The 14,743-nt window shown below is 38.1% G+C and overlaps 1 protein-coding gene across 2 annotated transcripts in view; it reads left to right on the forward strand.

The window, feature by feature from the left end:
- CDKAL1 (CDK5 regulatory subunit associated protein 1 like 1) overlaps positions 1 to 14,743 on the forward strand; it is a 667,880-nt gene that overhangs the window by 310,585 nt on the left and 342,552 nt on the right. For both annotated transcript variants that reach the window (XM_053668249.1, XM_053668248.1), the window contains one exon: positions 124 to 227. In XM_053668249.1, the coding sequence (XP_053524224.1) occupies positions 124 to 227 (104 nt within the window). The remainder of the gene's footprint in view (positions 1 to 123; positions 228 to 14,743) is intronic.

A 14,743-nucleotide genomic window follows, 5' to 3' on the forward strand; every position in this document is an offset into this window, starting at 1 on the left:
TTTGTTTTTTATATCTCTTATATAAACTGTAGATGTTACTAAACTAGCACTTTTGGGTTTCTTTCATGTAAGTGTGTGCTGTCTGTAAAATTTGAGCCTTATTTATTGCTGTCATTTGAACAGGTGTCTCAATGCTTGTACCTATTGCAAAACTAAACACGCTAGAGGGAATTTGGCCAGTTATCCGATTGATGAACTAGTAGATAGAGCCAAACAATCGTTTCAAGGTAAGTGCATCTGGACTTATATATAGTTTTAGTCTCCCTAATAAATTACAGTAGTCTTCTAATATAGTTTAATTTACTTGCATACTTCTTTAGCTTTCTGAAGAGTTTTGCCAATATTTCAGCTTATCTGATAGAGTCAGTCAGTCAGGTTATAATATTCACATTATTATTCTGTAACCACTCTTCCACTTTTTTTATGACTCTAAGGTAAGTGGCATTATTTGAATTTTATCATCTCTCTTTAGAGTCTATGAAAATACAAAAATTAAAAATTAAATCCATGGCCTTTTAAGGTGTGTTAAGACTTTTGTGGACTGAGTGTATACTTTTTAAGATTTCTACTCTTTTCTTCAGTCATATCTGGACCATTGGAAAAGAGAGCTAATAAGAGTTTCCCAGAGTCTTGGAAGGAGCAGGTAGACTTTACTGTCAGCCAGTAAAAATGGCCTTCCGTATCCAAAGGACTGTTGGGCCAGCGAAGAGTGGTCCTGGACGAGAGCCCGGCAGAGAATGATTCTTTATGTGGCTGGCCAGCTACTTGTGAATCATCACTTGCTGGAAAATGTGACCGTCTAGCTCTTTCTCAGCACATAGCAAGATTTATCTTTTACATGAGTCACAATCGTGTTGGTTGACACATAACTGCTTAAGCCATAAACTTCCTTTTTTGTCTTTGTGTCTAATATGTATACATAACATTGGTACACTTTTACACCCAACCAACAGGAGATAATCTATTGTCTCTAAATCTTGTGGGCTAACAGTCGTTGGCAGTGCACTTGTCCTTTCAGCGAGTAACTTAGAGTGCTACCCTCAGTACTTCACACCCTGAATCTCAGCAAGTATGAGTTCCAAGCACATATCTTTAGTCTGTGTAAAGCTGTTATCAACATGAATTTCGAATGTTCTTTATAATAGAAAGAAAAATAACCTTGATTGACTTATTAACATCCCCCAGTAATTTTTTTCTACTTTTATATTCTTAGCCCAATTCCCTCTTCAGTTCCCATTCAAGTTGTGTTAAATAGCAAATGAAAGGAAACTCTTTGACTCCCTCCAGGGCTGTTTAAGAGTGAGAGTGTTACGTAAGGAAAAGCCTGGGCAGTTGTCTTTTCTACTACAAGTGCTTTAAGGCTTCTTCAGAAAGGGCATATACATTTGCATGGAAACCAAATGTATTTGAAAAATAGTCCCTTTCTGACGTTCTTGTGTGGTTGTTGTATTTGTATGTATCTGGCAGTTAAGGGAAATATTGAAACTATATTATCTATCCAGCAAGCACTGCAAATTGGAAGGTATACAGATTGGTTTCTTTGACATACTTTTTCAACATTATGCGTTTCTAATGCAACTACATATAACATTTAAAAATGCTCTCATTTTACTCTGAAAATTTGTTTGAAAAATATAAAAATGTTAAATCACCATGTAGGGGAAGTATTCTTTTGGCCTCCTCACCCCTCTCGTCATCTATAATCTATATTAACACTTTGATATTTCTTTCAGACTAGTTTTGGACACATTTGTGTATTATATGTGACTTCAGGGAAAAAAAGAAAGGAGTAACCATAGTTTTTATGAAATGATTGTAGAATTACTCTAAATATATCCAACAAACTTAGCTCCCTGGTTTATCTTTAGAAATGCCCACTGAGCAGCGGAGGCACCGAGTGTTATGCCCATCAGACTTGGATTGGTAGTTACCATTAACATGCCCAAGTGCTTGGGGATGCTGAAAGTGAGTGGCTTATCGGAGTTTAGGAGTGACTTAGTGGCTGTTTATAAAGGAAGTATTAGAAGAGATTTATATAGTATTACTTTCATCATCGTCATTGGTGGATATATTTTCAATCATGGAATATTTGCAATGTAAGTTTTTTTTATGTTGTCTTATTGTTTGCATATTAGAATTGAAACTGAAGGCTAGTTATTGGACTGGCAAGCTCACTTTGCTTGATATGTGGAACTGTTACTAAAATATTGAGGTCCTAAGTTTCTTAGAGAAGCCATTGTATGTAGGAACATTTTAAGTTGTTAAGTATTTGGTGCCCTTTGCCACAAGAGAGTTTGAGTTTGAAACAGTTGTCTGCTATTTACCAGCCACATGATCTGAACAAGGTGCCTGGCCTCTCTGAGCCATGGTTTTCTTATGGCTGTGACATTTTGTGTCGTTTCCTGTAAGAATTTGAGATACCTTATGTGGAGTAATTGCCTGTGTCCTTATTACGAAGGAGACATTATTTAAGCTGAAGGAATTTAAGGTGAATCCAAAGAGAGAAATCTGATCAAAATCAGTTCCAAATACTGAGAATATTGGAACATCTGTAACAACATAAATGACTAGAATCAAGTGACAGATTTTGTTTTAAAATATATTTTATAAAAATGTCTCTATAGAGGGAAACTAGTATGACAATTACCTTTCATTTTCTTAATTTTAGAAAAACAAATTCATGCTAAGAGTGACTTTATAATCTCTGTCTACTGTAGGAAATAATAATCTGTAGCTCACATTTTGAAGATATTGGATTAGTTTATTATCTCCTTTTTTTTCGTGCAAAAGACAGTGAGATTTTAATGGTCTTATAGAATTTCCATTTTGGAGCTTTAAAATTGTGAAGAGTAATTGTACAGTTAAATATAGAGAAGAAATAACCCATTTTCTTAGTTTTACAATTTTTGCACATCTAGGTCCTTAGTAACTCACCTGTTAGGAATATTCTGTGGGCTACAACCCCGTAAATTCTGCATTATATTATTATGAAATTTTTGTCCTATAATGAATAATGGAAAACAAATATTATACTTTGAAAGGTTATGTTAAGATGAAAAAGTTTAAATATGCTGCTAATAAATTTTAGTGCAATGTTTAAAGTCAGTGGAAATTAAATTTCCCATAGTGAAAATTACATTTGCTCTTTTTCTTAAAAATTTTAATCACTTTGTGTAGAAATACAAAATGATTTTTAAAAACTCTAAACCAATTGTGGAATGGGAAATAGAACCCAGGTTGCCTGTCATGGTATAATAAGATCACAATTTCTTTCTGAATAACAGAATAGCATATTTATGAAACATTTTATATTCATAAAAATGCACTTCTTAGTAGTCTAATGAATGCAAAGAGATTAAGGGCCAACCCAAAGGCAAGGACACATTTAGAAGTAATTCATGAAATCATTCCGAATATAAAATGGTTTCCCAAAGCACTAAAATAATGCTGACTCTGCAATCAGGTAGGAAAAAAAGAGAGAGAAGAAGGCAGCTTATTAACTTTTGTATGGATAGCATTAAAGTCAAAGTTGTTTATATTTTTGAACAGAGACTCATTTACCCTTTATATATATGTGTTTGTGTATATGTGTATTTAATTTTTATTTAATTGGTTTCCTGGCTTCCCCCCATCCCTCCACCCACCCCCGACCCCTGAACCTAGTCCCTTTGACATTTTCTTTGCCTCTTTTTACCTTCTCAGTGTGTTTATCTTTTTTGTGGGTAGTTCTGCATCTGAGTATAAGATTTACCAGGTAACTTCTGGGTATCATCTCACTGTTTTAACAGACTGTTGGGAAACCTTCCCCCTTACATCCTCACCTTTGTCTAGATTTAGGTTTTTAAAATTCCTAGGCATTGCTGCGTCTGGGGGCTGAGGTTTGACATGGTTGCATTTTAGATATCTAGAAAAACATGTCAGGCAGTGACCAAGATTTTATTGAGGCCAGAATGAATTTACAAGCTAGTGTTTTCTAGCATATTTGTATTGATTTTTCTCTAGCAGCTAATCAATCAGTTTCAGTTGTATAAGTGATGGAACAAACCTTTTTAAGTGTGCTGGGTGAGTGGTGTGGAAACAACACCTTTCACTGCTGTCTCTGGAATCAAAATGTAGGGATGATGGATGAGCTGTTTTTATAGCTGTCGTGTGCTTTTCTAGATTTCATTTGTGTGTTGCTACTTTTTTTCCCCCTCATAAATCTGAAAAAAACTTGCAAGCTTTAAGTGGCATAAACCAGTTATAGAAAGGTAAATTAAGGGGACATATCCAAAGCAAAGAGAAAAGTTTTTGATGCTTAGTGATTTTAGTATTAATGTTGGAATTTAAAAAAACGAATTCTGCTTTATTTCAAGACTTGCAAAGAAGGATACCATCTATGGTGTATAAGATTAGTTCTGAAATGCAACTGGAAAATATGGCTTCCTGCCCTTTTAGATCCTAAAGAGTATGAATAATATTTGATTTTTTAATGTATGAACTTCACATTGTTAAATTGTATGGTTTACATCAAAGCACACTGCACTGATCATCTTTAGCAAGGGTTACTATATGTTAAGATCAAAAACAGATCAATAATTGCATCCTTTCAATTTATAAGGTAGTTTTAAATCTTTTTTATTTAACTAATTTTTTCTTTTGTGCTATGTTCAAATAAAATAGAAAAATCTATTTCTTCTAAAGGATTAATAATGTTAATTCACATTTTTTGTACATCATAAGCTTCCAAAAGAAGAATTTCCAGCAGCTTACCTTAAATGATTATATGTAATAGACCATGAAAATAAAAGCTGTATAAAATGCTGTACTGTTTGGAAAGAGGGAAGATGATTTTACTAACTGATAAATCCTGCCTCTCCAGAAGAATAATGAAATAATGTGGTTTATATCATTTGAAATGCATGTGTAAAAGGAAGTGTATAGTTTATAATGAGAAATGTACATATTTCTAGGCTATAAACACTAAGAATTATTTTTATACATCCTTTTCTAAGAGACATTGAATAATAAAATCTAAATGCCTTTAGTTGCTAATGTATAGAAATTCAAGATATAGTTTCTGTATGGTCTTTGCTTCTGTTGAGTCTTACGAACACCACTCAGAATAATATTAATTTATAAAAGAATTTTAATGGGAGAGCTAAATAAATGCGTATAATGTATATAACTTGATAGGGGGACATGATGTCTAATTTGTTGTTTATCAGATATTTAGTTTAAGTAAACTGAGATTAATCTATTTGATTTTGGAGAATGTTAGTTAAAGCTACCCCTGGCAAAGCACAGTATAACTTACCTGGCTTTTGTCTATTCAAATCTCTTAATTTCATAGTCAGTGGTGTTCAAACCTTTCTGCAAATGAAATTAGAAAAGTATAAGCAGAACAGCCATGGTTAAAGTAGATGTGGAACCCTATTTAATGAACTTACTTTTTTTCAAACCTCTGCGGCCTTTCCTTAGAACCTTTAGGACCCAGCCTAAATTGGTTGGTTTAGAGTAGTATTTCTCTGGTGGAGTCCCTTAGCACACCCACTCAGGGGTTGTAGACATTTTCTTAAAGGGTCAGCTAGTAAATATTTTAGGCTTTGTGGACTGTGTGTATTCCAACTGTTTTTTTCTGTTCTTGTAGTATACAAACAGCTCTAGACAATCAGTGAGGGGGTGCAGCTGTGTTCCTGTAAAACTTTGTTTATAAAAGGAATTATGATGAGGTTCAATGGTCAACTTTGAGGCAAGCTAAGTTAAATAAGACTCTTTGTGGGAGAAGTTTCTGTCGTCTTTTTTTAAAAGATTTTATTTATTTTTAGAGAGAGGGGAAGGGAGGGAGAAAGAGAGGGACAGAAACATCAGTGTGTGGTAGTCGCTCATACACCCCCTACTGGGGACCTGGCCTGCAACCCAGGCATGTGCCCTGACTGGGAATTGAACCAGCTACCCTTTGGTTCACAAGGCCTGTGCTCAATTCACTGTGCCACACCAGCCAGAGCTTTGTTGTCTTTTATATGCTAATATAGATGATAAATCTATAAGAGAAGTATGTAGTTTTTAGGAACTAATGTTATCTAGAAAAGATCATTGTCTCAGTTTGGCTCTTCATTTTAGCCACTTGGAAAATTTATAAATCCAGAGCCAAGCTTATGCCCGGGGGCTGCACTTTTTAAAATACTCTGTAGCTCATTTTAATGTATAGGCAGAGTTGAAAACTAGAATTGAGAACCATTAGTTTAGATAAATTTGGTTGAAGCTATAAAATAAACTGACTCTTTCAACCTTTGTTGGGAGGGATTGTGAGGAAGAAGCCTTGGTTGAGTAGTAAAGAATGAGCCTGGTTAGGGAGGTTGGAGGGGCAGCACAGTGTTGTTGGTTTGCTGGCCCACCCTGATAGTCAGTGGATGGTTTTGAAATCCAGAGATGCTTATTGAAGTTAAAAGGCTCAATTATTTTTGTATTCTCCAAGGTATCACAAAAGAGTCGACTACTCTGTGGGGATCGAAAAATAATGATAAAGACATGGTGTTTGTCTCTGAGAAACTCCTCCTACTTTAGAAAGATGGAGGAGCTCGCTGGAATAATGAATATTAAAGGACACAGAAGCAGGAAGCAAGACTCTAGATAACAAAATCATTGAGCCTTTTAACTTAAATAAGTACCTTTGGATTTTGAAAGCATCCCTTATCTATCCAGGGTGGTATCAGCAAATTAACAACACTGTGTCTACCTTCCCTACCTCCTGGTATTCTTTACTAATCAACCAGGTTTTTCCTCAGAATTGTCTCAATACCTAATTCTTGTTAGCCACTACCATTAGATTCTACTTAGAATTCTAGATGAAATGTACTTGCTGTTCTGAATCTTAAGGTTTATGTGATGCTGTTACTGAACAAAAATACGGGTTCAGCTGCCTGCTGCCGCAGGAGCCAAATTCTTAAGGCAGAGGCTGGTGAGAAAGGAAAGAGGTTTCTATTTGGATGCTGAATGGTCTGGGAGAGTAGGGGGCTCCCTGTCGAAGCTCATCTCCTCCACAAAACCCGGACAAAACCCAGTTGTCCTCAGCAAGGTAGAAACAAAAGGCAGGGCCCAGAGTTCCTGTTCCTGCTGCATTTTGAAGTACTGTCCTTTGGAGCCCAAGGTTGCTGCTCTGTGGTCAGACAGGTAGTTTAGCTTGTTTCTAGATGCTGTGTGACTTCAGGCCTCCCTGTGTGTGGAGCCGGCATGGCCATGACCAGGCAGCCGCTAGGACCAAAAGGTTCCATGCTCCTGGGCTGAGAGTGTGTGCATGCACCAGCAAACGTTTCACCAGCTCAGAGAGACAGACTCCCTTGTGGAGGCCATGGACCACGTGCCTGCTGATGTCAGGTGGACCCGTGGAGAGCACAGGCCAGTGTGCCTCCCTAGCAGTGAGTGATAAACTGGAGTGTGTTTCTTTGTTCCTCTGTTTCAGGTATGGGATGACTTTCTCAAAATGACTAATTAACTTTCCAAACTTTCCAGCTTTGGGTGGTGTCCCAACCAATCTCTTTCCCCAAGCTAGACTGACAGGCTTCTTTGGTCTAGCACTACCCCTCGCCACAATTTTGACTTCTGTTGCACATATACATACCTTTCCCTAGTCCCACCCCCAATCTGGTACTGGAAGGGGGTAGGAGGACTTCTTTCCTCTTATCCAATTACTTTGCTAGCATTTTGCACACTCAGTGTAAAAACCTCCCCCTCCTCTGTCATGGCTGATGGGGGGAGATTCCGGTGCTATTTCATCAACTCTGTACCTCCCATGCCCTAGGCCCCCCCATGCAGTGAGTTGCCAGTGGGCACTCACCAGCAGAGAAAGGAACCCTGGAAACCCCACGCAGCCTCTCAGGCATCACTGAGGGTAGCCTCAGTGGGAGGGCAGGGCATGTGCAGCCAGGAGGAGGACCTCCATGCCGGATGTGGAGCATCTGCAAGGCACATGCTTATTTACCCTGTCAATGGGGCCTCCCATTCAGAAGCGAAACTCTGTGTCCTCACCATGCCTTGGGCAATTCATGAAAGCATTGACTGGCTGCACACCACAGAGCTCGGACCTCCAACCTCCATCCCTGAGTGGGGCAGCTTGTTTCCATTCCCATGGCCCAACTCTATCTCCCAGGATGGTCCCTCCTGTTCCCCACTCTCAGTCTGCTCCCAGTGATCGGGACAGGCTGTCTATCTGTGTCAGTGTCATAGACCTCTGTGTCAGTGCTAGAGGTCTGTGAAAGAAAGACACCAAATAATGAGTCTTTTGAAGCAAGTACTGGAATTATAGAATTGTTATTTTTTCCATATATTCAGCAAGTATTTATTGAGCATTTGTTTAGAAACAGTTCATGTTTTTCTAATAGGCACATGCTTTAGAAAAATGGAGGTAAGAGTACATTATTATAGTCAGTCTTTGATTACTTCTTTCAATAAGATATGCCAGTGGGTAAGGTTTGCTGATAATTGAGTAAATAGCTTACCCTTGCTTTGGGAAACAAGGATTGAGTCCCAAGGCTGTTTTACAGAATGATGTTTGTTCAAAAGGCTCTGAGTTTTCATAGTTCAGAGTACATATAATCCAATGTATAGAAAATTTGGAGCTTCTGGGGACACCTCCTTGTATCCATTTTTAGGGAAATTAGAGTAATTAACTATTGTTACTGGAGATTTTTATTCTTTTCCTCTATTGTGTTCTATAAAACACCTTGCAAATATGCAAATAAGTATAACATATATTTACTTATTATAATAGAATGATGACACCTGGGAAAACAGATAAAAATAGCAAAAATCAAGGCTTGGTGTGGGTTTAGAACACAGGAAATTAGACCATAGTCACAAAGGCAGTTTTGACTCTAAACTTTTTGAAAGCTTACTATATATAAAGGGGAAAAAAACCCAAAACACCCAGCTTGGCATTAGATTTGAGAGAAAGTTTTCACACGGCCTTCATATAATGAGTATTGAGAGATGTAGTAGGTCTCAAGAGCATCACTTTAACACTCAGATTCACATATTGTGTTTCTTAAAATTGTATATTTTGGCATTCCTTGTTAAAACTTGCAGCCGTGCCCTGAAAAACATAACACTCTGAAAGGATTTCTTAGGAGGCTGAGACAATACATTCCAACAAGTGTTTGTGACTCTCTAGTGACCCTTCCCCACTTCCATAGCCATTGGGCGCCAGAAAGGAGTCCTGTTACAGAGGCTAATAACAGCTCAGGGGTTTGCTTGCACATACTAGGTCGTTTTGTGGGGTGATGCAGCCAGGTATAGAAAGAAGATAATAGAATTTGTCTTTGTACTTTCTCTTTCTTTAAAACTTTCTTTCTTTTTTTATATACTTTGTATTGTACATAATATATTAATATGCTAGTATAGAATACAACTAATAAATGTATATGCAGATATATTTTAAATTCTTTATTGTGTGTAAACTTTTATTATTAATTATGTAATTCTGTACATTTTTAAGTAAACAGATTTTGAGAAAATATACTTATTCCTAAAATCTTTAACTGGTTCAGGAAAGTGATTTTTCAAAATGTGGAGACCATTAATTTAGAGAATGAATAGCCTGCCCATTTTCCACTATAAACCTAATTTTTTCAGCCAGGCATTTGAACTAAGTAGGGCAGCAGAGTTCTTTGCTCTCTGTCAAGGTCCTAAGATGCCCATATTCTCTTTTGATTGAGTGCAAATCCATCTGCTTTTGAGATCAAATAAGCAAATAATGAAGTGTATGCCCCTTTGCAGGGAAACTGAAGTACTTGAGAAAGCCCCTTGCCATGCATCTCTGCTCAGATGTAGAGAGATTATCCTCACACTGCACGCTCGCTGTTTCTCCCATCTGTGTTTTAGGTCACCGAAGGCTGAGCCAGAGGCAAGGGGTCAGGCAGCTTCGACAGTGTGTAGATGGGTTTAGTAGGCGCTCAATAAGTGTTGAATGAGTAGCTAATTCTGAGTTGATTATCCCTGATAGAATTCCATGTGCAACTTGGAACCTATAATGATAATGTAGCCTGGAAAAGCTGTGTGTCTGAAGTGGGCAAGAGCTATTGCATAGTGTTGCTGCTCCTCAGGCACAGCCGAGTACTGGGTCTTATAACACAGGCTCGATTTTATGACATGAGGTCTTTAGTGGTAGTGGTTTTCCAAGATTTGCAACAAAAATTATTTACTCATAGAAAGTATTTCCTGATGTTAACAGGTATCTCTCATTTCACTAAATGGGTATATCCAATTAGATCCACTTAGATCTAGTTATAAATAAATATATATGTATTTGCTTTGCTATTTTTCTTTTACACAACAGAATTCTACAAACAGTTTTTTTTTGTGACAGGGGCACAAAAGTTAACCGAGGGTTTGCTTTCAGAGTTTGAACCAAGGCTGATCTGTCTCTGGGATCATTTTGATGAACTTTAAAAGCTGCATGTTAGTTTTGGAAGGTTGTTTAATGGAATTTTAATAGCCCTGGAAAGATGTGAAAGTGATACTGCTACCTGGTGGTTTGTAAACCTGACCTTTGTGAGATGTTTTCTGGGCAAAAGTACTACTTTATGATGCCAGCAGCTTTTATTGATTCTGCAGAGTCTGCAGTTTTCTAACACTGGCTGTCAATTCATTCCAGCTGAAAAATTATTAAATTTCTTCTCCTGCTCGTGTGGATATTAAAGTGCAGTAAACATACTTGCACAATGTCAAGTACGGTGAGCACAATTTTCTGCATGAAAAAAAAATGTTTGTTAGTGAGACCTTGGCTGCTCGGCAGAGGTTATAAAATTTTTTTATTTCTTTTTATTTGTTGTTCTCAGTTATATATTTTATTTCTCTTGGTGAGTTCCAGCACATTTCTTGTTATTTATAATATAAGAAAGTAAAGTTTAATTTAGATTGCTGACTTTAAAAAATATGCCCTCTGGTTAATCATTTCTGGTACCGTCAACAAAACAAGGGTGAGAACCTGGGGTAAGAGGATTTAACCAGTGAAGGTGCAGTTGAGGTGTAACGAGAAAGACCTGACGAAATTATGAGTTGCATGGATAAGGGAAGAAATGAATGATTAGATGACCATACACTCCTTGTAGATATTTTTGATTGAATTTTAGTTAAGGAAGGTGAACAGTGGTGAGATAGTAACCATTTACTGGATGTGGGTCTTAAGACCTGTTTCTGAGAATAATCTCAGGACCTGTGGGCAGTGTTCAAATACAAGTATCTGGCCAGATCCCCAGTTAGTCCGTCTGCCACCGGTCCAAGGCTTTGCATTTTCAGGTGAATCCAACTAACTCAGATTCAGGTGTGTGAGAACCACTTCTAGAAGCTTTTGTCTAGAGAACTTTCTTGATTAAATATACTGAGTCATTTCATCAAAATACTCAGTGGAAGTGGAGAAGAAACATACTATTTATGTGAGGAAATAATGTAAAAATCTGGGCCTGTTCTCCCAGGGAAAAGGGAAAACCAACTCCATTTCTCCCACCCCAGGCCTTTCATCAGGTTACGTGGGTGCTTTCAAATACAGTTTCCTGGGCTCCCCCTCAAAGGTACTCTGATTCTGTGAGCTAGGCTAAACAGTGGAGATGTTCATTTTTTAAAAAATATTTTATTTATTTATTTTTCGAGAGAGGGGAAGGGAAGGAGAAAGAGTGGAGAGAAATATCAATGTATGGTTGTCTCTCATGAGTCCCCTGCTGGGAACTGGCCTGCAGCCCAGGCATGTGCCCTGACTGGGAATCGAACCTCAATACTCTGTTTCGCAGCCCCACGCTCAATCCACTGAGCTATGCCAGCCAGGGCTGAGATGTTCATTTTTTTAAGCAGTCTAGTTCTTGTTGATCTCGAAGTTTATAGAGACTTTTTTTTTCCTTTATAAGTATCACTTTTGTATAGTTCAAGTTGGGCCTTTCAGTCCAGAAAGAATATCACACTGCTAATGACTGAGATATGGCAAACAGAAACATCACTCTCTGAAACATTTGATAGACTAAAACTTTTTTGTACCTATCTTTGGAATTGGTGGATTCTGTTTGATCATAGAATAGCCTGAAAATCTGAGAATGTACTTTTAACATAATAACTACTATATTATGAAGACTTCTCAGGACAACCTGGAAGCCACCTGGCTTTCCCTATTTCGTTTCCTACCGAGCCCTGTAGTGGTAATCACAGGTTTATGAGTAAATCAGAGAACTGCAGAGTCGGAGGAAACCTTTGCTGTCGGCTGCAGCCCTTCATTTCCAGATGAGGAACGTGAAGCCTAAGGAGGGTGAGGAACTCCCATAACCCCTGGCCCCCACTCCAGCTCTCTGACCACTGCACAGTGGCTTCTTCAGCTCCTCACGATAGTTCTTGAATGTCTGCTTGGAAAGACAGTTCAGGGTGTATGGGGGGAAAAGACAAGTAGTAGAAGTTTAGGGACAGAAAACTTGTGGACTGGAAGACTAAGTAGTGGCAGCTTCTCAGCAGAGGAAAGACTTAAGTCCACTAAGGGTGGTTTGCATTTGGAGGAAAATACAGTTCAACTGTGGATCCAAGTCCATGAGGCCCCACAAGATTGAACTGCACTCTCCATTCCGAAGATCTGGTCACACTGTCTCTCTAACCTCCTACCGTCCACTGTTCTTCCTTAGTTCCTAAAACGTGGCACTTGCTCGTGCCTCTTTGTCAAACTGCCTTACCTGTGGTATTTGCATGACTGTCTCTTTCACATTAAAGCATCAGCTTAAATATCCCCTTCTTCCAGGGCCCATCTCTGAATAACTTTTAAGGGAGTCTTCCCTTTTATTGTCTATCATACCATACTGTTTATTTCCTCCAAAGCCCTTATGATAATTTATATTTTATAGCTACCTGTTTTTTCATTTCTTTTTTAAAACAAAAAGTTCAGTCATAGTTTACATTCATCATTATTTTGTATTCATTTCAGGCATACTGCATAGTGGCTAGGCAGTCGTGCATTTTTCGAAGTGATTTTGTGATTTTGCTAGACAGTTGCGTACTTTTCACAGTGATTTTGTGATATTGCCAGTGCCCCCCTGGCCCCATACATAGTTATTACAGTGTTACTACGTTCCCTGTGCTTTTGCTGTACTTGATATTCCCGTGATGACTTTGTAACTACCAACCTGGGCTTCTCAGTCCCTTCCCCCTTTTGTTTAGTTCCTCTTTATTCTGAGAAACTAGTGAGAATGTCTATTTAATTCATCGCTGGAGTTTAGAGTGTGGTGTAGCACAGGGCATCTATTGGGTCCATAGTAAATACTCATTGAAGAAATGGGTAAATAAAAATTGTAACTTATAAATTGATAGAATTCTGTGGAATTTAGATCTGTTTAAAAATGTTCTTCACAGTAAGGTCTGCTATTTCAGAGAAAAGCATAAATAACATCGGTTTTCTAAAATGGTTTTCTACATCTTTATCTTATTAGGAAAAACACCTCTGCTTTTCCTAAAACCCCCTTGCGGTGGGTGTGAAGTCACAGGCGTCAGTACTGGGAGTGGGGCAGTGGCGGTGTCTCATGAGCGGGTACTGCGGGGGCGGGCGGAGTGCACATGTGCTCAAGCACACGCACACGTGCAGCCTGTGGACCCCTGTGCACCTGATGAATAGAAAGGTCGGAGCCCAGAGATATGGTGGGACCCAGAGTCCAAACCCAGAAGGGTAGCCCCGAAAGTTATTAAAACAAAGTCATGGTTCAAAGCTAGTGCATTAAACCAGAAAAATAGAGAGAAAAATACACCCAAACACACGGAGTCCCCCCTAGTTAATTAGAATGGGGCCATATTGCTTGTCACTTGCAGAGTGTTGGGCTTGACTCAGGTTTAAAGATTATGTGTGCAATAGACAAAGCCCACTTTTGACATTAAAAATATTTGAAACATTTAAGCTTCATTTGACTGCTAAAATTTCATTAAACTATTTTAAAATAATCTAAGATTTAACAGATCTGGTGAATCAACAGTTTCTGTTCTCTTCTCTTATAATAGCATGTGGATAAATTATTGAAATTCAATCTTGTAGACAGTTGGAGGCTCCCATTGAATCATGCGTCCAAGATTCATGCTTTGTATGGATAGACCCCTTCCACATAACTGTCAGGTTGGCCATGTGTCTTGCTGTGCTCAGCGGAACATTAATTAGAAAACATAATATGAACAGAGGTTTGATAAGTAGTTGCATAGTAGGGCTCATTCTTGTGGAATGTTAACTTGGAACTCTGAGCCACCGTGAAAGAGATCTGGCTACACTACGGGCAGTATCATATGGACAAAGAGAGGTGCATCGGCAGCCCACAGATATTCTAGCTTCCTAGCTGAGAGGTGAACGGAGAAGCCGTATTGAATGTTCCAGCCACTGTGCTGTCAAAAGAACCCCGTAGGTTGCAGGATTGTGAACGATAATAAATTATTATTTTAATTCATTAGCTTTTTCGTGTTGTGTATTGTGCAGCAACAAGTATATTAGATATTTTTAATGTGTTTTAATATGAAATGTCACAATGCCTTTATTATATTTATATTACCTTTTAAGATTAGCCATATATCTAGGATTGTTTTTCATTAAACTAAATATATTGGCAATAATAGGATTACGGCTGAAATAATTACTGGCATATCACCAGGAACTAAAGGATGGAGAGAGCTAAAAATCACAGAGCCAAGTAGTTTACTGTCTGTAATCTAGTAAGTAAGCCATTACATCACCGAGTGATAAGAGCAGTCATTCAGATAAAACCTAAAA

This window comes from Artibeus jamaicensis, unplaced genomic scaffold, assembly GCF_021234435.1.
Source record: "Artibeus jamaicensis isolate MK-2021 breed Jamaican fruit bat unplaced genomic scaffold, CSHL_Jam_final contig_482, whole genome shotgun sequence".
Taxonomy (NCBI): domain Eukaryota; kingdom Metazoa; phylum Chordata; class Mammalia; order Chiroptera; family Phyllostomidae; genus Artibeus; species Artibeus jamaicensis.